This window comes from Meriones unguiculatus, chromosome 19 (genome assembly GCF_030254825.1).
Source record: "Meriones unguiculatus strain TT.TT164.6M chromosome 19, Bangor_MerUng_6.1, whole genome shotgun sequence".
Taxonomy (NCBI): Eukaryota; Metazoa; Chordata; class Mammalia; order Rodentia; family Muridae; genus Meriones; species Meriones unguiculatus.
This window is the reverse complement of record NC_083366.1, coordinates 38,780,554-38,805,896: the sequence shown is the minus strand read 5'-3', so window position 1 is coordinate 38,805,896 and position 25,343 is coordinate 38,780,554. Positions and strand designations below refer to the sequence as shown.

The following is a 25,343-nucleotide window of genomic DNA, read 5'->3' as shown; positions in this document are numbered from 1 at the left end:
ATTTTTGTCTAAAACAAAGCAAGCAAACATACAAGAACCACAGGGCTAAAGAAATGGCTCCGCAGTTATGAGTACTTGCTGCTCTTCCAGAAGACCTGAATTTGGTTCCCAGCACCCACATCAGGCAGCTCACAACTGCCTGCAACTATAGCTATTGGGGGTTCAACATCCTCTTCTGGCCTGTGTAGGCACTCACATACAAATGGTATATCCATAAATAAATAAATAAATAAATAAATAGTAAAGCCCCCTTTAAAAGACAAACATTAAACAGGCGAACCTTCAGCAAGGCATCATTCCTAAGTTTTGACTTATCTTACTTTCTTTGGGAGTTTTTCAGCTGAGCTCAGCCTGCTGAATGGTAATGTCTGTTTGTATTTTCAGATTCTGCAGCAAAGTTTGCCACTTCAGATTCAGAAGGTAATTCCAAGTGACTGATTTCTGAAGAAAAGTCCCTAGCTAACGAAAAACCTACGGACTAACACATCTATGTTTCTGGAGCGGAAGTCTGTGACCCAAAGTAAAAGAAGACTCTGGAATTACTTCATTTAGCTCAGAAACTTAAACGCAAACTTTGGTTCCAGAAGTCATCTGGGTTGTTTCCAATGGGGATAAACAGGATTGTCTGCTGAGCCACCGGCAACCACCGTGCCTTTGTTTTTATGACCGCTCGTGCCTTTGTTTTTATGACCGCTAGGCCTACTCCACTGCTACTATGCAGCCCCTCCCCCAACACTCTTCTACTTTTTGACGCAGAATCTCATAAACTTGCCATAAGACCCTGAACTAGAGATCCTCTTGACTCAATTTCCTTAGCTCCTGGGAGTGCAGACCTGCAACACCAGCCAGCTGTCAAGTCCTTTTGCAGCAGGTAGTAGAGGCAGTACAGGTAATAGGAATCCTCCCCTAACTAAGCAGAGAAGGTGGAGGCAGGAATGAAATGGCAGCATAACACAAAAATCCAAATCAAACAAGAAACCCAAACAAACAGACAAAGCAAATGGGTGTGTTCCAGAGTTCGAATCCACGGAGGAAGACTGAAATTTGGCAGCTGCGCGGGGAAATTGTTTTGCTCCCCTGAACTGTCTCTTTCACAGGGATAGAGAATACTGCTTCATTCCCTTTCCCGAACAGATACGCGTTTTGCAAAAACCCAAGGCAGGGGTGTAACTATCTCATAGTAGGCATTCTTACGTTCTTATCTTACAGCAGTCAACATCATTCTGTGGAGGAGGCAGGCAACTGGGAACCCATGGGAGTTTTTGTTGATCTTTGCTCTAAAATTCCCATTTAAAGGGATGCCTGGTGCAGAGTTAAGTTTTTATAGCCATCACAGCTGTGGTTATGAAAACCGTCCATCTTGGTGCTTGAGTGGTGGAGACAAGAGGATTAGGAGTTCAAGATCATCCTTTGCTTGCCTCGCAAGTTCCAAGCCAGCCGTGGCTGCATAGGTGCCGCTTAAAAAGAGCGTTGAGGTGGTGGCGCAGGCCTTTGATCCCAGCACCCCGGGGGCAGAGGCAGGTGGATTTCCCTGCGAGTTCCAGGGGAGACAACCAGGACTACACGGAAAAAACACACAAAGCAGAAGGACTCATTAATGAAAATGCCTTTTGGTGCCCAGGAGGCTCAGAGCAGGGAATGTAACCGTGAAAAGTGAAGCGGACGTCCCAATCACAGAGGCCGAGGACGGGTCTCCACCGCAGCCTCCGGCCGCTTCCGCTTCCGTCGAAGGCGCGGAACTAGGCCTGCACGGGGCCGCGCTGGGAATCTCGCCCCGCCGGTTCCTAGTGCGCCTGCGCCGTGCGCCGGGGCTGCCCGCGGTGGACGCTCTCCGCGCCGTCGTGGCTTCTTGCGTAACCGCCGCATCCGCTGCTTGAAGTCGGCCCATGTCGCCTGTATCCCGGCCCCGCCCCAGTGAAGACAGCCTGGGCTCTCAGAGACGACGACGGGGCTCGGAGAGCCCCCCGTCGGCCTGGCCGACCCGACGGTCCCCGCGCGGGGGAGGTTTGGACCCTCACCTCGGCGGCCCCAAGCGTGTCCTGCCTCCGCTGGGGGCCGAGGGCGCCCGCCCAGCGCACGCCTTCGGCCGCCCGAGGTTCGGAGAGCGGCCGCCCCCGCTGGGCATCCGCGCGTTTGCCTCCTCGCCCTCCTCCTCCGTGTGCGGCGACCACCGCTCCCACCACCACCACTACGCGGGGGACCGCTCGTGGGCCGAGGACCAGGAGAAGGAAAAGGCGGAGAGCTACCGGCAGCGGAGGCTGAAGGAGAGAGAGAGGATCGGAGAGCTGGGAGCGCCCGAGGTGTGGGGATTGTCACCCAAGGTTCCCGACCCAGATTCTGATGAACATACACCGGCCGAAGATGAGCTGAGGAATCAGAAGAGCAGCAGCTCAGACTTCACCACTGAGGAAAAAAGGACAAAGATCGGTCATTCCACGAGGAAAAAGAGAAAGAAAAAGCCCTCCAAAAGGAAGCACAGGGAGCACTGTGATGACAGCAGTTCAGACTCGGACATTCATTCCAGCTCCGATAGTGATAAAAAGAAAGTTAAAACCAAGAAGAAGGAGAAGAAAAAGAAACACCGGGCGAAACAGCTCAAGAAGAAGAAGAGGGCTAAAAAGGAATGCAGTGATATAAGCCGCGAAGCTTACACGTGGAAGGAACAGTTGGTGAGTGCAGATAGCACGGATTTAATAGGCCCAGAAGCACCTATACTACACACCTCTCAAGACGAGAAACCTTTGAATTATGGCCACGCCTTGCTTCCAGGTGAAGGCGCAGCTATGGCTGAATATGTAAAAGCTGGAAAGCGGATCCCGCGAAGAGGTGAAATTGGGTTGACTAGTGAAGAGATTGCCTCATTTGAATGTTCAGGCTACGTCATGAGTGGTAGCAGGCATCGCCGAATGGAGGCCGTGAGACTGCGTAAGGAGAACCAGATTTACAGTGCTGATGAGAAAAGAGCCCTTGCGTCCTTCAACCAAGAAGAGAGGCGGAAGAGAGAGAATAAGATCCTAGCCAGCTTCCGAGAAATGGTATACAGGAAGACAAAAGGGAAAGACGACAAGTGAGAATACTGCGGGTCTTTTAACAACAACGGTTTTGTATGACCAAAATAATAGTAAATGGCTTTACCGTTTACCAGCGCTGTTGTACTTACTGTGTTACAAAGTACTTCTTGAGATGTCTGAGACAGTCTTACAAACATTACAGGAGATGAATAAAAAAGTGAATGTCACCCCTGTCCCTGGTTTACGAGTACCGATTCCCACCCGCCAAAAAGCAAGTTATCTTATGTATCCTTCCACGGTTTTGTGCATATACAAGGCCATATTTTGCAGAATAAAAGTTAATGCCACTATGCTGATGTGTGCCCTGTTCCCATCTGCTATTGTGATCGGTTTTTTTTTTTTTTCCTTGGGGAGGAGGGGTGGTTTGGTTTGGTTTTCCCTCCTAGGAGGATTTTACCTTTTGGAGTCATTTGTCCCAAGAGGACAAAACAATTTTGAGAACAATATCCCAAGAAGTTGAAATCATTTGGAGCTGTTTGGATTCAATGGACTGTGTTCTTCAGCTGTAGTTAACAGACTTGGTTAAAGAAATTGAATTTTTGTAACTGAAATCTCTGAGAAACTGTTTTCAGCATAATGATAATAGAACTTGGGCTTTTTCTCCCTCTTCCTCTTTCATGGCTCATTTAGAGTGGTTTCCTTCATAGAACAAAAGAGCTGCCAAATCTCTTGAAAGAACATTTGTTTTTGAAGGGGTTGCACAGTTTCCTGCTTTGATACAATGCTGTTTCTTCATAATATGAAAGTAGTCAAGTGCTGTGCATTGTAAAATTAAGAAAACATTGCTCTTCGTTGGACCCTGTGCCACACTTTTCCCCTGCTTCCATTCACTGTCAATGGGAAGACCACGGTTTTGAGCCAGATGGGATACATAGATGCAAACTGCAGTGCTGTATTCTGGTGACCTGTTAATATGTACTATTCTTGAAATTACTGATATAACAGAACTTTTATAAACACTTTATAAGAGGTGAGTTCATAAATTCTGAACATCAGAGCCTAGTTTAGTTTGAGAATAGATATAAAAACATGTATATTGTGTTTATCTGCAGTCTTTTAGAAGCTGAGGTATTTTCTGCCAATAGCAGTACTTGAGAGTAGTTTCTTCTCCACCTATATTACTAAAAGTTACTGAAAGCTTTATCCACCACTAATTTAAGGCATTCAAACTGAAATAAGTGTTTTACAGTGGTTTAAGATGTCATGTATTTTAGATTCTTAGGTATTTCTCATTTGGTTCTTCACTGAGTCTTAGTATTTAGTGCCATCTTTATCAGTGAAGCATTTTTTAAACAAGATTTGCTGAGAATCTCTGGATTTTCTGCAAGTTCTTTAACTACAGTTACCTCCCCCGTTGTAGGAGAGAAGAGCTCACTGGCAGCCTCCACATTTTCCAAAGCAACAAACCCATCTTCAATCATGTCCCTACACCAAGCAGACTATAGTAAACATCTCCCAGAATTACCTGTTCCCACCATTTCAATACCATTTTTCTGTTTTCCACTTGTTTTCATTCCATTTCCACAGTGAGAGAAGTGTGGCTCCTGCGCACAGTTTCCCAAGAGCACCTACCCTCAGGTACCAGCACCCAATGGGTACACCATAGGCTGTGTACTCCATGACCCTCACCACAGCACCATATTAGTAGGGCTTCCAAAGTCACTTCCAGAAGAGAACATTCCTGACGTGGTACTCTTAACAAGATTTTACATACTTGCCTAAAATAAGTGCTGTTGCCTAATGAACAGAATAGCTTACTCTGGGAGCTGCAGGCATGGTCAGTGTGGCGGCTACATAAGGAAGATGTGGCTACCTGCGAATATGTTCAACAAACACGATAAACAACAAATGTGTGCTAACTTTGAATTTTAAAATGTGTGTGTTCGTAATAAAAGCTTGGCTTTATTGGCTGAATCCTATTTGAAATGGACACAGGGTTTATCCATACATCAAGATAGAAAAGCAGAAGATCCATGCACTTAAGTCTTCCAAAGGGTAGACTGGGGCCACCTAGAAATAGAAAACACTTGTGAAGACACAAGGGAGGAGATAGTTGCAGTGTCTGAAGAGATCTCTTGTTTCTGAGGAAGACCTCGGAGTGAGCTGCACTTCAGATCTGCAATAAGGCCTTTGTTGTCCTTAAGGAGGTTGATATTTACTGCCCCTAGTATCTCAGCGCTACCCAAACTAACTTATCTCAGGTGGGAAACTTCCTTTACAAGTATCAAAACACTAACTAGTCAGGCCCATAGAGTTGACAGGATGGAGTGGGTTCAAGAATCTTGAAGGACAATATGGTATGGAAGGACAATTTCATTCAATGTTGTAACTTGTTCCAGGTCTCAATAACAGACGTTGAGGGAAATTGGTGAAAGCTTAGCTTGTACATCTGCACATTCCATTTTTTAGAAACTATACCTCATTATATACAGGGGTAGAGACTTTTGTTTTCACTTAACAGTACATCTTTAAAAGGGTTTTTGCCAGTACATATAAATCTAATTTTTAAGTGATTTTCCACTTCCCATTGTATTTAAGTGTTACTGGGCATGTGGAACTCTTCTGATTTAATGTCACTAGAAATGAACTCAAGCCAAATGACACGTGTTGGTTCATGACATGGGAGTGAGGAGAGACAGCAGGCTGGTGCCCCAGGCAAGGGCAAGGACTATGGAGGCTTGCAGAAGTGGGCTGTGGTTGTGGTCGCTCCTTTTCATCAGCTGTGAGCACCAGCCTTGAAATGTATTTCATATGTACAAATATTTGTTGGGTAAAGAGGAAAACGGTGCTTTGTTGGAAGTGCTGTGGCTAAGTCTGTAAGTTGGTCTTAGCCACTGCCACCATAGAATGTACGATCTACTGGGGTCAAACGAAAAAAGTTAAATAATTACAAATTGCAGCACAGCATGAAAAAATAGAAGGCTAGGAGTCTAAGAAATTGCCTTTGCTGGGACAATTATGAGTGAAAACCTAAGCTCCGTGAATTTGATTTTGAGTAGAAAATGGTTCTTTCTAGTAAGATTCCCCAGTTCATAATCCAACATCACCACCAGCATTGTACTTTTTCAAAAAACTTTTTTTTTCTGGTCAGTGAAAGTGGCTTTTTTTATTATTATTATTTTCCCTTTTCAAGAGTAAGGCATCTTTTTCAGTATTTCTGATTTTGCTGTCCTTTTAATGTGTTCATTTGGCCATTTTATTTGGGGACTGTGGCATTCTTGTTATCATAAAAACTCTCCAACTAATAAAAAGTTAACTTATCAACGGTCCTGCTAACCTTTCTCTGTCACTTTTCTTTCTTCTTGGTTGTTCAGACCTTTGTCTTTCTCACTTGAGAAAAGGCGCCATTTGAGCAAGTGCACGGCTTCTCAGTGCACACAGCGGTTCTGTTGCGCGCACAACTTGCTCACCATAGGATGCCGCCATCAGAGAGGGACCTGGCCGGCGAGTCTGCCTTAAAAGAGGTATGTAATTTGAGTGTATATCCCATTTGCCTCAGGAGGCTATGCTATAAATAGACAGCAGCTTTTTCTTTGAAGTGATTTTTTTATGGATTTACATAATTGTGGGTTGTAGAATAAAAATAGGACAGAAATGTCTAATATTTGAAGAAATCATTAGAATCACCTCCCACCCAGCCTCCCCCATTTTCTGAGTCAGGGTTTTGTTATATAGCCCAGGCTTACTTTGAGTGTTGAATTCACTCTGTAGCCTCCAATTCAAAGTGGTCCTCCTGATCCAGCCTTAACTGGGATTGCAGGCATGGGTCAAGTGCTTGACTTTAGAATCAAGTTATAAGTAAACTTGGCTGATACAGGGAGTTGATCAACTCTCCAGAATTAAAGTGAGTTTTAGTTGGGGTAGAGGAAGTAAATTAGTGCTGCTGCTGATTAACTTACAATTGGACACTTGAAGCATGATTTTCTCATAGGCCATTATTTTATGGGTTCACAAAAAAATACGCTTTTATAAAATATGAAAATCCCTCCCATAAGGGGGTCCTAAAAAGTATTTTATGATAGCTCTCTCTCTCTCTCTCTCTCTCTCTCTCTCTGTGTGTGTGTGTGTGTGTGTGTGTGTGTGTGTGTGTGTGTGTGTTTAATGTTGCTTGGTTTTGGTGTTTCAAGGCATGGGTTTCTGTGTGTATTCCAGGCTACCCTGGAACGCACTCTATAGACCAAGCTAGCCTTGAACTTAGAGATCTGCCTGCATCTGCCTCCTGAGTGCTGGCATTAAAGGTGTGTGCCACCACCACCTACCTTTTCTTTCTTTCTTTCTTTCTTTCTTTCTTTCTTTCTTTCTTTTTTTCTTTCTTTCAATATCTCTAACATTGGGCTGAAGAAATGGCTCTCTGGTTACGGTCACTATCAGTTCTTTCAGAGGACCTGGGTTCAGTTCCCAACACCCACATGAATACTCGCAGCATCTGTACCCTCAGTTCAGGAGACCCAATGCCACCTTCTGTCCTCTGCATGAACCAGACACAAACATGGTGCACACATGCATGCAGACAAACATACAAAAAAATCATTTTTTAAGTATCTATAACACAGAGAAAGATTTCTGATCCTCAGCTATGAATAGCTTGGTAAGAACTGGGCCTGGTACATACATGCAATACTAGCATTCAGGCAGCAAAGGGTCACAACTTCTTTAAAACACTAGATTTGGAAATTTTCTTTTTTGATTTTTTATATTTATTTCTTTGATATGTATATGTTGTGCATACAAGTTTTTCTTTTGTTCTTCCTTTCAAAAGTGGGTTCGAATTGGGTTTTGTCAGGCTTGGCAACAAGTACCTTTACCCCCCTGAGCCATCCTAGTGGCCCAAATTTATCAAAATTCTTGTCTTCTGCCTGCGGCAGGCAGAACATCATCAAGTCTACCCCTCAGCACCAATTCTCTGTATTTGTTAGCTTTGCATGGCTGTGACAAAATGCCTAAGACAACTTGAAAGTATGAAACGTTTATTCTGGCTTATGTTCAGGGATTTCAGGCTGGGGCCTGTGACAGGCAGGAAATCGTGGCAGGGAACAGGTCAGAGGTATGCTTACTTCATGACAGCCAAGAAGCAAACACTGAGGTCCTAATAATTCCTCAAGGGCACGCATCCCCGTGGTGACCTAGATCTCTTGCATTAGGCCCCTCATGAAAGTTTTAACACAACCCAATAATACTGCAGGCTGGAAATGAAGCTTTCAACATCTTGTCTTTGGAAAACAAAATACAAATCTCTGTATAATCTAACAAGTTCAGCTAGATTTTTATGGAGGTGCTTTTAATACTTTACCATCAAAGGGAAGGTTGGGTTGACAATATTTATTTTTACTTTATATAGGAAGTGTCCCCCAATTCTTATTTTAATATTTCTCCTTTTGGTCAGAAATGCATACTGGGTTTTACTAAAATATTTAGCATGAGTGAAAATCATCTACCTTTATCAGTCCATTTGTATGAGAAATTTACAGGTTTGCTAATATTTAACTTTGAATTAAATTTAGTAGGTTTTTATTTGTAAGATTTTTATTTGTAAGATTTTTACTGTTTATAATAATTACCAGTCCCATAGCTTTGTTTTTGTTTTTTTGTTTTTTTTTTTTCAGTTTTAGATGTATTTTTATTTATGGGTGTAAGTATTTGTGTGAATGTATGTCATGTATTCGTGGATAGTCATGGAGGGTGGAAGAGAGTGTTGGATCCCCTGGAACTGGAATTACAGGCAGTTGTGAGCTGGATTCTGGTTACCGAACCCAGGTTTTCTGAAAGAACAATGTTGTTTTCTTTACCACTGGGCCATCTATCCAGTCCTTCCCCTGGAAGGTTTATTTATTAATATGCCTGTTTTTGTGAATATGTAGTAACTTTCTTTCTCAAAGTTCAGAGTAATGGGGGCTAAGGAAAACAGTTCAGCTGATGAAGTATTTGCTGCCTAATCTCCAGGACCTAAATTCAACCCTAGCGGTGACATAAAACCAGATGTGCCATGTGCTTTCAAATCCCAGCACGCAGGAGACAGATCCCTGATGCTCACTGCCAGACTGCCCAGCTTAGCTGGCAAACCCCCGGACCTGGTTACAGACCCTGTTTCAAAAATCAAAGTAGGCAGCTCCTGAAGAACAACATCTGAGGGTGACCTCTGCCCTCAATATGTTCACGCACACACACACTCAGAATAGTGACTGAAACATTGCTGTACTATAGAAGTAGAGAAAAGGACAGAAAGCGCTGCTATGGTGTGGCGGTATGAGTGGCAGTGCGGGGTAGTACCCGGTAGATTCATCTTTGGCTGTTTGAAAATTATCCCCACTGATTTCATTTGCCAGCAAGCCTGCAATCCTGAGCTGATTCTTCACATAGTAGGAAGACATAATGGACTCTGCACGTTGTCCTCTGACCTCCATATGCATGCTGTGGCTCACGTGTGCACACACATATACAAACAATTGTATAAAACACAATAAATGCTGTAAAAATTTAAAAATATCCCTCTGGGGGTAGGCCAAGATGAACAGCCACTGGGGTATTACTGGGCCTTCACTCCCCTTTTTACCTTTGACCTCCTGAGTTGGAAAGACTCAGGGACATTTTACTAGGATGACCCCACAAGAGGGGCTGATTTCCTTAGCCCCGTTTTGTTACTTTTCAGTAACAGGCTCTCAGGCCCTGTGTGTCTTCTTCACCAGGCTTGTGGGGGGCTGGTACTGAGTAAGGTCAGAGAAGAAACTGGGTCCCAGGACCCTTTCTCTAGCCACCAGGCTCGTAGACAACTGGAATTCAAAATTAGTTGGGTAGCAACATCTGGAAATGTATCTAAGTCCCAAAGGACTTAGAAAGGGGCCCCAAATTTAGGACTGCACATGGTCCTGTAAGTACAACAAAAATCCAATAAAGACCATCCAAATTCTTGAAGCAATTCTTTTGAATTGTATCAGAAATTGTCAGTATGGATCCTGAAGCCCTGGGTGACTCTGATGTATCTTTCACAAAAGTATCCCTGACTTCAGAAAGAAATTACAGAAGGTAGAAGAGAGTGTGGGCATGAACCCTTTCAAGTTGTAAATAGTATGTAACAACCAGGAGGTTATCTTCTAAGAGATACACAGGCATCCAAACAAAACACCTACACACACATTAAAAAACAATAATCTGAAGCAGTTCTAAAGATCTTCAACAAGACTATTGGAAAGTCAACCATGAGGGGGAGGGAGGCTATGAAACAAGGCCAGAAAGAAAGAAAACTGACAGCTTTGGTTACCCAGGAAGCTGGTTGACTCACAGATTCCTCCATAGTCCAAAATCCCAGATACCACCAAATATTGGTAATCAAAAAAATTTCACAGAAGTCAGCAGCAGTATCTGCAAGTTCCTCAGGAACAGTGGTTCTCAACCTTCCTAATGCTATCCCCTTAACACAGTCCCTCATGTTGTGGTGATTCCCAACCATAAAATTATTTTCATTGCTACTTCATACCTGTAATGTTGCTGCTGTTATAAATAATAATGTAAATATTCTTGGAGATAGAGGGTTTGTTAAAGGAGTCACAACCCACAGGTTAGGATCCGCTGCTCTTAGAGCATACCTAGTAATTCATTTTGAAAGAAGGGTCTGCTAGGTATGGCCTGGTGAGGTCCCAACTGGAATAAATCCCGAGTTCTGGGCATCTGAATTGCTAACTAAGGCTCAACGGGAAAGAGAAGGAATCTGTCTGGTAATTCAGATTTTATTGAAAGGATTTATTAGGTTCCTTTTTGAACTAGGACTTATCAGCAATATAGCCACACATCACCATTAGTGTTTCTAAGAGAGAAGCTCTACTCTCAGGAGCGTATTTACATAAGACCTGCAGGCAATTCATGACATTTTGTAAGCTGTGCACTCAGCCATTGCAGTCTGGTGAACCGCATTCCCTGAGACTGCTCAGGTTTTTGTTATTGGACTTGAAGGATACTTTTGATCTTTGAGTGGCAGGAACCCGACTTAACAGTTTACAACTCTAAACTCTACAGCTGCTAGAACTTGGAGATTAGGTGACCTGAGGGTGGGATTTACAATTTAGAATTCAATGATCTTTGGAGAGATGATCAAGACGTGCCAGTTTTCTTTCTAAAGTGTGTGAGTGTGTGTGTGTGTGAGTGTGTGTGTGTGTGTGTGTGTGTGTGTGTGTGTGTGTGACCACGGGAGGTCAGAAGAACCACTGGATCTCCTGCAGCTGGAGTTTCGGCCTGTTGTAAGCTGAGGACCAAACTGTTGTGAACTGGGTCCTCTAGAAGAGCAGCAAGGGCTCTTAACCTCTGGACCATTTCTCTGGGTTAAGATTTAAAAGCTCTAACATTGAAAGGGGACGTGTTACAGCAGAATATCAGTGACTTTCTTGTCGGAGCCTGCCCGCAGAATTGAACAGTTCTTAAGTCGGGAGTGAGGATTGAAATTAATAAACCAACACACAACACATGGGGCCTTTCTGAGAGGCTCTATCGGAAGCTTGCTTTATTCCAGACTCCTTTTAAGTCAGAGCAAAAGCACCTCAGCACAATGAGTGAATTCACAAGGAAGTCAAGCAAAAGGTGTGACCTTGACAAGACATCCCACCCGCTGTCTCAAACAAAAGGAGATGACTTGGTGACTTATCACTGACTCCAGTGCAGGCCTGGATGAAAGCAGTCTTTCCGCTGACATCTAAATATCAAAGCAGACCAGTGTCTCCCAACACTTTCTGATAACTGGAAAGTAGGAGACTTTAAGCCATTTACCAGAACTGTTAGCTGGCAAGGCTAAAATCTGTCAGCAGGCTAAGAAATATTGGTTTCACTCTTCCAACCTAGAAAGGGGAGGACAATTAGACAAATGGAAAAAAGCATTGTAATTCTCAGAGAACTGAAAATATTCCTAGGTATGACAGACTACTGTAGAATTTGACCTCAAATTTTGATTTCACGGCTAAGCCCTTTTCTGAAGTTCTGAATGGACCCAGGAATATTTATGGGTTTCTGAAGCTTTAAAAGGGCATTTGACATCTGTTCATACCGTGGGAATTCCAAGCATGCAAAAGTCTTCTCAGGTACGGGTTCATGAACGAGTTGGAGGCCTTTCTGGAGTTCTCACTCAGATGATTGGATCATGATAAATAGCCTGTTCATTAAAGTCAATGGGTAACAGTGGGGAATGACAGGGGAGGTGAGGATAGTAGGGGACTTTGTATTAGACAGTATACAAAGGACTGTGCACTTAAAGCCTAGTAACGATCTGTTTGTTCTGGGTTAATCTGCACACAAACCATCTTAATGCCGCGTTTGTACTGAGCTTACACCCCACTGGCCTAAGGTACTGCAGAACTCACTTTTGATGCCACCGGATATTAATCAGACTAAGCGCTCTTGGCTGCAAACAAGGGGGAGGCACAGATAGGAGTCTTTGGAACTTCACGCCAGCTTTTAGCTAAAGCCCCACTTAGCTTCAGTTCCTGCCTCTGTTGGTGTCTGTAGTTACAGGGAGAGCTTTGTAATTCTAGTGATAGACATGACGGCTGTGTGTGGAAACAGTCAAAATGAAAGGGTCTGTTTTATGTAAACAAAATGTTTCAGCTTAGACGCAGCCAACACACCACCGAGTGGAGTCGTGGTCCTCCCACCGTCCTAGAGTGGAGCCGGAAGCTACTGGGCTGGAACGCCGACACTGAGAGACACGTGACTGACCCTGCGGCCGGGGCGAGAGGACGCGGGGCGGTCGTGTTCCAGCGGAGTGAGAACCGCAACCCTTGGACCCCTGAGCACCGTGTCCGGCAGGTATACAGACGCGCTCCACACCTCGGGGCTGGGAGGACCCGAAGCGGGTGCGGGGCTGCTGCTCTTGGGCACGGGAGAGGGACGAAGCGGAGGACGTAGTTGTGGAGACACTTTGGTGCTGCGCAAGCTAATCCTGGAACGCGCTGTGTGGCTCAGGCTGAGCTCAGACTCCCGACTGGCCTCCTGCTTTAGCATCCCGATGCTGAGATTGCAGACGTGAGCCTGCGTTCGGTTGGTTTTAGTTTGTTGTAGATTCTTTTTTTTTGGGGGGGGGGAAGGGGCTCGTTTCATGAAGCCCGTATTGGCCTCGCTCTTTTGGCGGAGGATACCCCGGATTGGAAGTCCAGTTTCTCCTTCTGCCACCCCCCAAGCTCTGAGCTCGTAGGCTGGCGCTACCACGCACGGCTTCTGCTGCCTGTTTAATCAGTTTCCACTGTAGGTAAATAGGAAATCCGAAGACGATGGGTAGACGCGGGCGGCTCTAAGAGGCATTCGTGAGAGAACAGCGAAAACAGAGCTAAAGCTGGAGCTTGTCTGTCTGTCTTAGGGAATAACGTCACCAAGGTGTTTCGCTTCGTGCGCTGTGAGTGAGATTGCCAGAATAAGTGTGTGGACAAGGTGTGTGTGTGTGTGTGTGTGTGTGTGTGTGTGTGGAACTTGGTTTTAGGGTGAAATACATAATCTGACGTTTTAAAGCACTTGCAGTTGGAAAGTCATGATGGGAGTATTATGAAATGGGCAGAATGAAATCAAGAATAATTCAAAGTTGGATGTAATTAAAAACCTGCGTCTGAACGTGGTGGCTAATTTCTATAAATCTAGCACTTGGGAAACCGAGGCAGGAGGATTGCCGTTAGTGGCTACAGAATACGACCCTTGGGAGAAAGAAAAACTGGCAGGATTTCTGGCGGAAAGTGAAGACTGAGTGTGATATTTGTAGCTAGGTGGAGCCCACAGCGTTCGCTTCTGGCTCCGATGCACACAAGCAAAAGGGAAGGGAAAAACAAATTAAAAATTTGGGGTCTGTGGATTAAAAAAAAAAAAAAAAAAATTTAACAAAAGATCTGGTTTGCCCGGGCGTGGTGGTGCATGCCTTTAATCCCAGCGTTCAGGCAGGAGGTAGAGGCAGGCTGATCTCTTGAGTTCGAGGCCAGCCTGATCTACAGAGTGAGTTTCAGGAGGACAGCTAGGTCTACACAGAGAAACCCTGTCTCGAACTGTCGCCCGCCCCCCCCCCAAAAAAAAAAAAACAACAAAAAACTGAAGATCAGCTTTGAGAACTATGTAAATTCCCAAATTCTTCAACTCTCCACATCAAGTTTTATATGTAGGATAAGGGTGTAAGTTCTTAATAGGTCTCCCGCAGAGATTGAATTAGCAAGCGAAGCACAGGTGGAACAACTCTTTTGGCTTGTGCTGAGACAGGAGCTATGACTGATCACTAAGAAGAATTAAAAATTCTGAGGGGTTTTCCACATAAGGAACCAAGAGCAAAGTATCACAGGTTTGGTTTTTAAAGCATAAGAAAAATGTAGACCATGTTAGATGTGTTAAGCTTGTCCCTAATGGTGATGGTGAGTCTTGCGCAACAGGCACAAGAGAGATGTGCCTCATTTCCTTCTTAGGGTGATCACAAGTGCAGTGTGGGAAATATGTTGGTGTCGGGAAGACCAGTTAGAGCGGTGGTTCTCAACCTCCCTAATGCTGGGACCCTGTAGTACGGTTTCTTATATTGTGGTGGCCCCCCAACCATAAAATTATTTCATGGCTTCTTCATAACTGTAATTCTGCTACTGTTATGAATTGTAGCGTAAATACCTTTTTTTTTTTTTAAGATATGGTTTTGCCAAAGGGGTCGCCTCTGAAAGATTGAGAGCCACTGAGTTCAAGTACTCTGAGTAGGAGACCATGTCATCAAGAAAATTCAAGAAGAGTGTATTGGAGGGATACGAAGCTGTAGAAACAAAGGAACTCGGGGCTGCTAGAGAGATAGCCCAGCAGTTAAGAGCTCTAGCCAGTCTTCCAGAGACCCCATTCAAATGCCAGCACCCACATAGCAGCTCCAACACTGGTAACTCCAGTTTCAACAGACCTACATCCTCTTGTGTCTCTCTTCAGGCATGCCATGCACAGATAGAGACAGACATGCAGGCAGAATACCCACACACGTTATCATTCATTCATTCATTTATTTGGTTTTACGAGACACTTTGTGTAGCCATAGCTGTCCTGGAACTCTGTAAACTAGGCTGGCCTTGAACTCACAGAGATCTGCCTGCCCCTGCCTCCCCAGTGCTGGGATTAAAGGCGTGCATCACCACCACCTGGCCATATATTTTTAAAAAGAACTTGATTAATTATATATATACAATGTCATGGTAGCTGGAGCTCCTCCCAAAGATATTAAGCTACTGTGTACTGGGTTGGCATCATAGACCTGAGACCTGAGTCACCACTAATTCCTTATGCCTGTGTCAGAGTTCTTACTGCCTTTAAAAAGAGTTTTGTTCTGTTTTGTTTTTTAAATTCTCTGTAAATGCAGGTATTTGCGCTGAGTTATCCTTGCATGCCTGAAAGGTGTTCAGATCTCCTGGGGCTGCTGTGACTAGAGCCCGCAGCAAGGGTTGTATTCTCTGAAAGAGCAGGCTGTCCTCTTAACCACAGGATCATCTTCTCCGCCCCTTTATTAGAGTTGTGTAGAGAAATAGGACAAATGTTCGTATTGATTTTGGTCAGTAGATGTCAAAAAAGATTTATTAAAATTAAAGCATGAGAGTTGAAAGGATTGTTTGGGAAGAGGCTCATTGGGAGTGGAGGTAGTAATTTATAAGAATATGTGTGTGACACGTCATAATGAGTGTGCACAGTTAATAAGTGCTAATTTTCAAAAAAAACAGGAAAATAGTCAAAATATTTATTCTAAGGATTGCCTCGTGATTGTGGCACCTAATATCTTCAGGGTGGAATTAGCAAGCTAAAAACAAAACCGCAAATAATTTCATTCTAGTACAAGCCAAAGACCTACGAACCACAAAAGCTTATTATTTAGTTCAAATCTGAAGGCAAGAGACTTAGAACCCAGAGTAACTGAATTCTCAGTTCAGAGCTGAAGGCAGAAGGAAAGCACTGGTGTCTGACTTGACAGCTGCTAGAGAGGAAGTCTTATTCTCTTACTTGGGGGAGGGTGTGTCCTTTGTTCTCAGACCTTCAGCTGATCTGGCTAGGCCTGCCACATTATGAAGGATAATCTGCTTTTCTCAGTCTATAGTCTATTAATTTAAACATTAAATCTCATCCAAAAATACAGAAACATCCAAAATAATGTTTGATGAAATATCTTCATACCCTGTGCCCAGAAGTGGCATTTAAACTAACCACCACAATACCAACCTAATATTTTCTGTCCAATAATCATCACTTTCTTGGACTTTTTAAAGCCTCTATTAATATGTCATGCCACTTACATGCTAGCTACTTGAGAGGTTGGAATGCAAGGGTTGTTTCAGCTCAGGCATACAATGCTTCATTGAATAACAAAGCAAGACCACATCACAAGAAAACACTAGTAGTGCTTTTAAATATATTAGGATGGCCTCATAAAGTTGTACCACGCCTGGCTTTAAATGTTTTGTTCTTAATGAAGTACCAGATTTCACACTGTTCAATTACTTGTGTCTCCTTAATCTAAAACGGTAACCTCCCAACATCTGCTTTTTGCTTTGGGAAAATTGGACCGTTCCTGTTGTAGATGGACTGAGTTTTGGGTTTCTCAGAAATTTTCTTTAGTAAATTCATGATAAATAATAATTATTAAAAGTGTTCCACAGGTAATAGGTTACTGGGCATTGGTGTCTTACTATTGATGCTGCTACATTTGATCATTTGGTTACATTTGCAACTGCCAGACACATTTATCTTCTCTTTATTAATACACAGCGAGGTGGTTAACATGGGGAATATTCTGTTCTTCCCTCTTGGCACCCAATTGGTTTTAGCATTCATTTGTGGTGCTCAACTGAACCATTTGAGAGTTTTAAAATGGTAATTTTTCAAATCTATTACTATTTCTAGATTGGGTGGCAACATTTTCTCACTTTGTTTATATATATTTAGGAATAGCTGTTTTGGAGAAAACAAATGAATAGAAGGAAACAACCCTAAGGAAAGGTCATTTGTGGCTGTTCTCACTACTAGCAGTGCTGTTTCTGTGACTTACGCTTTTAGGAGTGTCCCTCAGGATACAGTCAAAAGAAAGTTCTCCAAGACAAAGTGCCTGAAACAAGATATGGCACTGGCCTTGGTAAGTATGTATTCACGTGTTTTTTATTTTTATTTATTTTTTTAAGTTCTTTAAGAGTTTTCAACAACATGTTCTGATCATATTCTGTTCCCACGCGTACCTCTTCCCAGATCCACCCTCACAATCGTGCATACTCTTTCGCTCCCCTGAATCTGAAGGAGGAGCTTCAGGTAATGAGAAAATCACTACTGTTCATGGTATCGGAGGTCTGACCATGGGGGCCCTAGCAGATGAAATTTAGTGACTTGTCACTCAGTCCAATGAGAGAGATGAGTGGTGGTGAAATAAGATAGGAATCCATGTTGGGAAGAAACAGGAAGACTGTCCTGAGCCCTGTCTTCAGGGCCCTGGCAAGAACTTCAGGATTAAACAGGGGAAGGACAAAAGCTGTGAGGAAGAGGAGCACATAACAGTTCTTGTCAGTCAGTCTGTCTTGGACAAACTAGCCAGTCATTATTTAGTGCTGGTGCCTGTTGATCGCATCATGGTTGATCTGTCTACAGAGTTCTTGGTGTCTTAAGAATAACTTAGTTATTCTTTTCTTGGTGACATTAGTCTTAAAAGGGGCTAGAAGTTGTGTGTGGTGGTATAGGACTTTAATCCCAGCACTCAGTGGCAGGTAGATCTCTGTGAGGCCAGCCTGGTCTATATTCCAAATTCCAGGCCAGCTAGAGCTATGTAGTGAGAAGTGGGGCTACTAGCAAGGCTAGGCAAACTGTCAAGCTTTGATTGCCAGTTTTCAGAGAGACATTTCTCAAATGCGTAGGGTATATGTGCAGAGTTGAGTAGAAAGGAGACTCAAGTTTAAGGTAGCAAAGGAGTTATAGTTAGAGATCCAAGACTGCTTTAAGCCACTGTTAAAACTACTGTACTTGGGAACAGGGATTCAAAGTTCAAGGAAAAAGAAATGGCCTTGTGCAGGAGCCATTGTGCAAACAGTTCAGGCAGCTGCGCTATGAGGAAAGCACTGGACCTCGAGAGGTTTTACGCCGACTCAGGGAGCTCTGCAGACAGTGGCTGCGGCCTGAGACCCACAGCAAGGAGCAGATCCTGGAGCTGCTGGTGCTGGAGCAGTTCCTGACCATCCTGCCAGGAGATCTGCTGGTCCAGGTGCTCGAGCGCCACCCAGAGACTGGGGAGGAACTGGTGGGAATACTGGAAGATTTGCAGCTGCACCGTGGAGAAGCAGGACAGCAGAAGGTAAGGGGTACAGGTGCCCATTTGCAGGAAAGTAAGAAGTGAGCCCCGAGGTCGCATAGGTGGACATCGGCACAGCAGTGGGAGGGGCACTGCTCACTGCTGGTCAGTTTCAGCTTCACCTCACCCTTGACATCCCCTGGTGTGAGGAGGCTCTCCACTCTTCTGCCTCTTTCTTAGCCTCTTTAAAGTTTCTCTTTGTTCTCTTTTCTAACACTGAAGTGGTTTTTTTGTAAACCAGTTTCCTAATTATCTGTTCTTATCTCTAGGACTTAGCCCAAAGAACCAGACCGACTGTGCTGGTTGGAGAGATAGCTTCTCACAGAGAAGCACAGGAGCAGCTGGTCCTGTCTGAGCATGAGGTCCAGATGCCTGAGGAGACGGGTAAGAACTAATTAGCATCCTTTTGCATTTGAGTTATGGCACCCTTGGCATTTTCTTGGTTTTGTTAGGTCTGTTGCCGTGTAATTTATATATACAGCCTACACTGTAGCCTCACTAGTCAGGTTTTTTGCATATGCAGTAGGCTTAGTCAGTAGCACAGTCAAGATTTGAAAGATCAGCCACTCTAAACAACTTAAATGAACAGCACACCAAGTGGATCTAGACCTACCTGCTGCTCTTAGCTAAGGCAAAGAATCTCAGGCATGAGTCCCTTATGCATTCTCTTATCTCCTTCAAATCACCATAAATGGCAGTGATGGGGGTAGGAGAGTTAAGATCAGTCTCTTTGGCTCTCCTGTGTTACTGCCCTATTTCTTACAATTAGTGTCTTTTTCTTTTCTTGAAACAAGAGTCTTCCTGTGTAGCCTTTGCTGATTTCACCTATAACTGTGTAGACCAGCTTCTTGATACTTGCATTAAGTTACTTACCTTCTTTTATTTAAATACAAATGTATTAATGTTTCCCCTGACTTAAAACCCTGAGTTAACTGGTTAATACTATTTTATTTTTTTCACATGTGAAACACTGTGGCCACTTGGGGAGGAAAGAAGAAAGAGACCCCCCCCAAGTTTAATAACAAGTTGTCCTGTGCTTCCCAAGTGTAGGCCCTTCTATCATGCCCCATTTCATTTCTCCTTCCAGTTTTCCTGCTTCCCCAGCTCCCCTATTCACCCCCTTTATCCTTCCTCTGAGTCTGGGTCACTTTCCCCATCTGTGCTCTCATGTTACGTTATCTTAACAGTTTCTGGCTTCTTTTTTTCTTTCCATAGTTAAAGGGTCAGGTTTTGTTTTGTGCCCTGATCTGTTTCAGCTCTTGACCTTGAGTAAACAAATCTGCTAATGACTGGGTGTTCTTTCCAAAACTGACCTCTGTAGAAGAATTTTTTAATTCCAAACATGGCTGTTCTGGCAAGAGATCACATGCATAGATCTTGTAGGTCTGTGATCCAGTTGGAATACAAACACACCTTTAATCCAGGAGACAGAAGTAAGCAGATCTGTGTTCAAGAGCAGCCTGGTATAGAGCCAGTTTCAAGTAAAGCAAACCTTAGATCCGGGCATGGCGGTACACGCCTTTAGTCCCAGCATTGAAGGTAAAGTTAGCTTGTAGAAGGGACTACCATGTTTGACAGTGACGTCTACCTGAGTGGCAGAAAATGCGACCAATCAGAGAAAGGTTTGACAGAATAGGATAGGGCCAATTCACAAAAGAAGAGCGATGAAAGGAAAGCTACTTAAGAGGCAATGAGAGGGGCTGGAGAGATGGCTCAGAGGTTAAGACACTCGCTGTTCTGCCGAAGGTCTTGAGTCAATTCCCAACAACCACATGATGGCTCATAACCATCTAGAGTGAGATCTGGTGTGCAGGCAGAATGCTGTATATATATATATATATATATATATATATATATATATATATATATATATATGTAATGAGAGAGAAGAAGCAGTTTTACTGGGACAGTAATAGAGGGACAGCTTGCAGAGAGAGAACATAGGTGAAGACTGAATGAGCAAGAGAATGAGGAACCAGGAGATTAGAGCAGATTCTTGAGTTAGCTTGAGCCCAAGAAGAGCAATTCGAGGCCGGGGGGGGGGGGGGAGGTAACAGATTGAATAAGTCAGCTGGGAGAGGAGTTTAAGCCAGAACAGCTGGGTTGAACCAGCCAGCCCGGAGCTCAGTAAGAACAGGAAAGGCTGAGCTTATTAAGCCATAAGTTTCATAGGCTGAAAACTTTCCAGGCCTAGATGAGTTTATGTGAAGACTAGAAGCTTCCAGGGCTAGGCCTAGGTTAGCGGAAGGGGACAGTAACTAGACCACAACTGAAACGGGCCAATAACAGTTACTTTACATGCCTCTGCTGTCTCCTTCCTTGTTCAGGGTTAGGAAAACTTGCAGCCTTTGCGTAGGTTAAGGAAACTGCTGTTCTTCTCTTGGAGGGGAACACTTCATATGTCAACATGATGTTTTGTGAATGCATTATTCTCAAGGCTTTATGGTCCTGGTGCAGTTGATGTATCAGTAAGGACAAACTATTTCCTGAGATTACATACTACTCAGTGATACAATCAGCACTGTGACAACACATCTTCATTTTTCAAAGTACCATCACCCCTCTTTAATCTGATGGGCCTCAGGTGACCCAGTTTTATAGTGATTTTGCTCCCTATGTGACAAATCAATCAAGAATATACAGTCATGCATAGTAGCTTCTGTGTGTGTGACATATATCACATAATAAAATTGAGGACATTTAAAATAAATCATCACAACCCCTATCCTTCCCCAAAGCCAACATGTTTAACGATTTCTTGGATGTCAAGCTGGATATGCTGGCACATGACTGTAATCTTGGGACTTGAGGTGCTGAGGCAAAGGGACTGCTTTCCAGGTTTAGGTCAGGCCAGGTTATTCTGCATATTAAAACCTTACCTCAGGAAAAAAAAAAGCGAAAAGCTGAGCATTGTGGCGCATGCCTATGATACCAGCACTTGGGAGGTGGAGGCAGGTAGATCTCTGTGAGTTTAAGGCCAGCCTGCTCTACAAAGAGAGTCCAGGACTCTGTTACACAAAGAAACCCTATCTCAAAAAAAAAAAAAAAAAAAAAAAACAAAAACACCATAATTTCTTGTAAACCACTTCATGTATATTTAATCATAGCAAACTTTTTGGGTGTTGTGTTGTGTTTTGTTGTAATTTGTGAGGGCTGAAAAGATGTCTCAGCTGCTGAGAGCACTGGTTTTTGCTTAAGTTTAAGTTCCCAGCAGCCATATTGCAGCTTACAACATTCTGTAACTCCAGTTCCAGGGAACTAGATCCTCTCTGTGGTATCCATGGGCACTACTTGCATGGGGTGCACATGTGTACAGGCAGGTGAAACATTCATACATATAAAAAATTGTTCTCTTAATTCTTTTAAATTTGTACACATGGCTTACTTCAAAACTTTCCTCCTATTTGCAGATTCCTTTCCCTGAACACCAAAAATGAAATAGTGATATATATGTATATATATTTAATGTTTCAGGTGAGGAGGCAAGGATTGAAAATGGAAAGTTTGTTGCAGGGACTGACTCTTATGGAAGAATGGAATCATCTTGCACAACGTCTGAACCCATTGAGGCCCAGTGTGTGGACTTGCGCTTGGTAAAGCAACCAGCCATACCCAAGGAAAAAACTAGCAGCCAATGCTTGGTAACTAAGGAGGGACTTGTCCAAAACTCAGACCTAACTGAACATGAAGGGGGACATGCAAGAGAAAAGCCTAGTGAAGCTGTAGTGTGTCAGAGTTCTGTTCCTCCTGAAGCCCAGGAAACGCTCTCTAAAGAGAAGGGTCACCTCTGCCAGGAGTGTGGAAAAGTCTTTCAGAGGAGTTCACACCTCATCAGACACCAGAAAATCCATCTTGGTGAGAAGCCTTACCAGTGCAAAGAGTGTGGAAAAGTCTTTAGCCAGAATGCAGGTCTTTTGGAACATCTCAGAATCCATACTGGAGAAAGACCCTATCTGTGTATCCATTGTGGAAAGAATTTTAGGCGCAGCTCTCATCTTAATCGACACCAAAAAATTCACAGTCAGGAGGAGCCCCGTGAATGCAAGGAGTGTGGAAAAACCTTTAGCAAAGCTCTCCTCCTCACCCACCATCAGAGAGTCCATGGTCGTTCCAAAAGACATCACTGTAACGACTGTGGGAAAGCCTTCAGTTTGACTTCTGACCTTATTCGACATCACAGGATTCACACTGGAGAAAAACCATTCAAATGTACAGTGTGTCAGAAAGCTTTCCGTCTAAACTCCCACCTGGATCAGCACGTGAGAATCCACAATGAAGAAAAGCCCTATCAGTGTAGTGAATGCAAAGAAGCCTTCAGGCAGAAGTCAGGGCTCTTTCAGCATCAGAGACATCACCACAAGAGCAAACTGGCTTGATGACGTCCTCTGTTTGAGATAGTAGAATGTTACGTTGACAAGCAAATAGAGCTTTTTAAAAAGTCACAGTGGCATCATCATTCTTGGAAGCCAAATTGGAATCCATTTGCCTCCATTGTTTCCCTCTTTGTTTTACATAAAGCCATAATTAACTATAAGAATTTCACCCTAGATAGTGGGATCAGAGTGAAATAACTATTCATTACAGGACTTCTCAGAGCTTTTAATGTGATAAGTACTTGATTATTTGTCTCTTAAGCCTCATATATGAATGAAAACTTTTAAATCAGCAAGCCAAGTGCCTATAGATTTATACAATGAGAATAAGCTGATATTTTTGGAAGTACTATAGCAACAGGCTCCTATAAAATAAAATTAATAAGGGTTGGGAAGATGGTTTAGTTGTTAAACCAGTTGCTATGCAAGTGTAAAGACAATGTTTTGGATCCCCAACACTCATATAGAAGTCAAATAGATGTAGTAGCCTGCCTGTGGCCCCACCCCTCAGGAGGCAGAAATGGGATCCTCAGAGCAAGCTGGCTAGCCAGAGTAGCTGTATCAGCAAACAGGATTCAGGTGGGAGAGTTTGGAAAGCGATTGGTGGAGTGATCAAGGAAGGCTCCTGATGTTACTACCAGTACACCGGCACCCATACACATGTACACCCATACATGTAAGCATCATACACGTGAAAAACAGTCCCAGGGAGTGGAGTGATGACACAGCAGTTAACACATTCTGCGCTCGCAAAGGATGCATCCCTTTTCTGTTCCCAGCACCTACATGGCATCTCGCAACCACCTGCAACTCCAGTTCCACAGGATCGGATTCCCTCTTCTGGCTGCTCAGGCTTCTGTACACAAATGTTCCACAAAAACTATTTTTAAAAAGATATGAGCGCAATATAAATCTAATAATGCTTGAAATTATGTTCAGTTCACCTATGACTATATTCTCTGAGAATATATTCCAAGAGTCTAACATAGATTAACTGAACATTTTCCCTGTTGAATTCACATACTGGTTTCATGTGGCTTTACCCACATATGATCAATGAATGCATTTCTGAAAGCAAAGTTAGTTTTTGCTCTCAGGATTAGCTTGTGCATTTGATATTTCCTACCCCTTTTAACCACCGTGTTAGTATAGCTTCAAGTTATAAATCAAAGTTTTCCTTTAACTATGCAGGAGACTTTATGAGTCGTTTGAATGAACTGTGTGGAAGTATTCCAAGCAGTAGCAGTGGGCAACTCTCGTGCCAGTACAGTGACTGCTGGAAAAACACTCTTTAATGAATGTCTCAGGGGGGAAAATGGCTTTTTCCCTTTGATACCAATGATGCAAATTTGAAATGATATTATTTTGGAATAATATTGACCGACCGTTAGAATCTGCTTGGAGAGGTGATTGTGGTCATCATGTCATGTTGACTGTCTTGCTAGTGATGAGAAGTCATCGTGGAGGGCTGTTCCCAAGCCCGTCAGTAACTACTGCTTATGGTAGTGGTTCTCCAAGAAAGGGGCCTAACTTAGGCCTCTCCGGAAAGATGAGCGGAGACTCTTGTGATGATTACAACTTGGTTTCACTCCACTTGGCTTACAAGTAAATAGCAACTTATAAACTTTATTTTTTTCTTACCCAATAGAAAAGGCTGGAGTCTGTCCAAGACTGACCAAGGGCCAGTCACCAAGTCTAACTCTGGTCAGCATGCTGCCAGTCAGATATAAGGAAGGAACAGGACTGCTAGGTGCAATTCTGATAATAATCTTACCTTTTATCCCTTTTTAGCCAAATTTTTAGTTCTGCACAAAGCAAGACCCTCTCCTGCTTCCTTTGTCTAAGTTTTGGCCCAAGATATACTCACTAAGTAAATTTGGGGAAAGCTGCTCAAGGGGGCTGACTAGACCAGAAAGAACCTCTTTTTGACCTCTTGCCCATACTTTGCATGTTATAGTTGCAACTTCAGCAGTTGTGTGGCCTTAAGAACTGATGGCATAGGTTATGTTTAGGTCCCCAGCACCACCCAAATAACTATAGCATAGGATCAATCTCCTTGATATGTTCATACAAAAACCCGCATGTAGGCAGTTTTATCACTTGTAATTCCTAAACCTCAGAAGAAAGCTAGCTGTCCTTCAGTAAATGGAGGCTGCTTTAGAACATGCTTTGTATTTCTACCGGTGAACATACTCTTTGTGTTGATTAATCATCACTGGTTGTGTGAGAGTGATGTTTTTTTTTCCTGGCCTTTCTATTAACACCTTTTAATCCTAAACATTAGAGAGCATGACCCTTAAACATTAGAGAACTATCTAAATTTTAAATGCACATTATCTTTTTTGTCTGTTTGTGTGTGTGGTATTTACCCAACAAATATATTTAAAGCAGCATAAAATAATTATTGATGTGTAAAGAGAATACTTTCTTATGGAAATAGTGATGTTGACAGTACTGTAAACTGTAAGGAGTTGTAAAGTTTCGGAGTAATTTTTGAATAAAATTAAAACTTCAAAAAAAGAATGTCCTTTTTGAATGGTGTTTTCTTTGGTATTGCTTACCTAAGCCTGCATTATTGATCTTAAGTAAATTATTGTAACCTATACAATGGAATACCAT

The 25,343-nt window shown here is 43.2% G+C and overlaps 2 protein-coding genes across 3 annotated transcripts; both read left to right on the top strand.

Annotated features, from left to right (window-relative positions):
- Nucleotides 1-1,848: 1,848 nt before the first annotated feature.
- Nucleotides 1,849-3,353, top strand: Nkapl (NFKB activating protein like). The gene has a single exon (XM_021649811.2). The coding sequence runs from the start codon at nt 1,887-1,889 to the stop codon at nt 3,069-3,071; it is 1,185 nt and encodes a 394-aa protein (XP_021505486.1). The 5' UTR covers nt 1,849-1,886; the 3' UTR covers nt 3,072-3,353.
- Nucleotides 3,354-12,713: 9,360 nt separating this feature from the next.
- Zscan26 (zinc finger and SCAN domain containing 26) lies at nt 12,714-25,247 on the top strand. 2 transcript variants are annotated; one of them, XM_021649809.2, is made up of 6 exons: nt 12,714-12,854; nt 17,079-17,154; nt 17,265-17,324; nt 18,037-18,354; nt 18,621-18,735; nt 21,826-25,247. In XM_021649809.2, the coding sequence occupies exons 2-6, from the start codon at nt 17,140-17,142 to the stop codon at nt 22,725-22,727; spliced, it is 1,410 nt and encodes a 469-aa protein (XP_021505484.1). In that variant the 5' UTR covers nt 12,714-12,854; nt 17,079-17,139; the 3' UTR covers nt 22,728-25,247. The 2 variants fall into 2 exon arrangements, with proteins under 2 accessions (XP_021505484.1, XP_021505485.1); XM_021649810.2 differs by having other exon boundaries at nt 12,744-12,854; nt 16,968-17,154.
- The last annotated feature ends 96 nt before the right edge of the window (nt 25,248-25,343 follow it).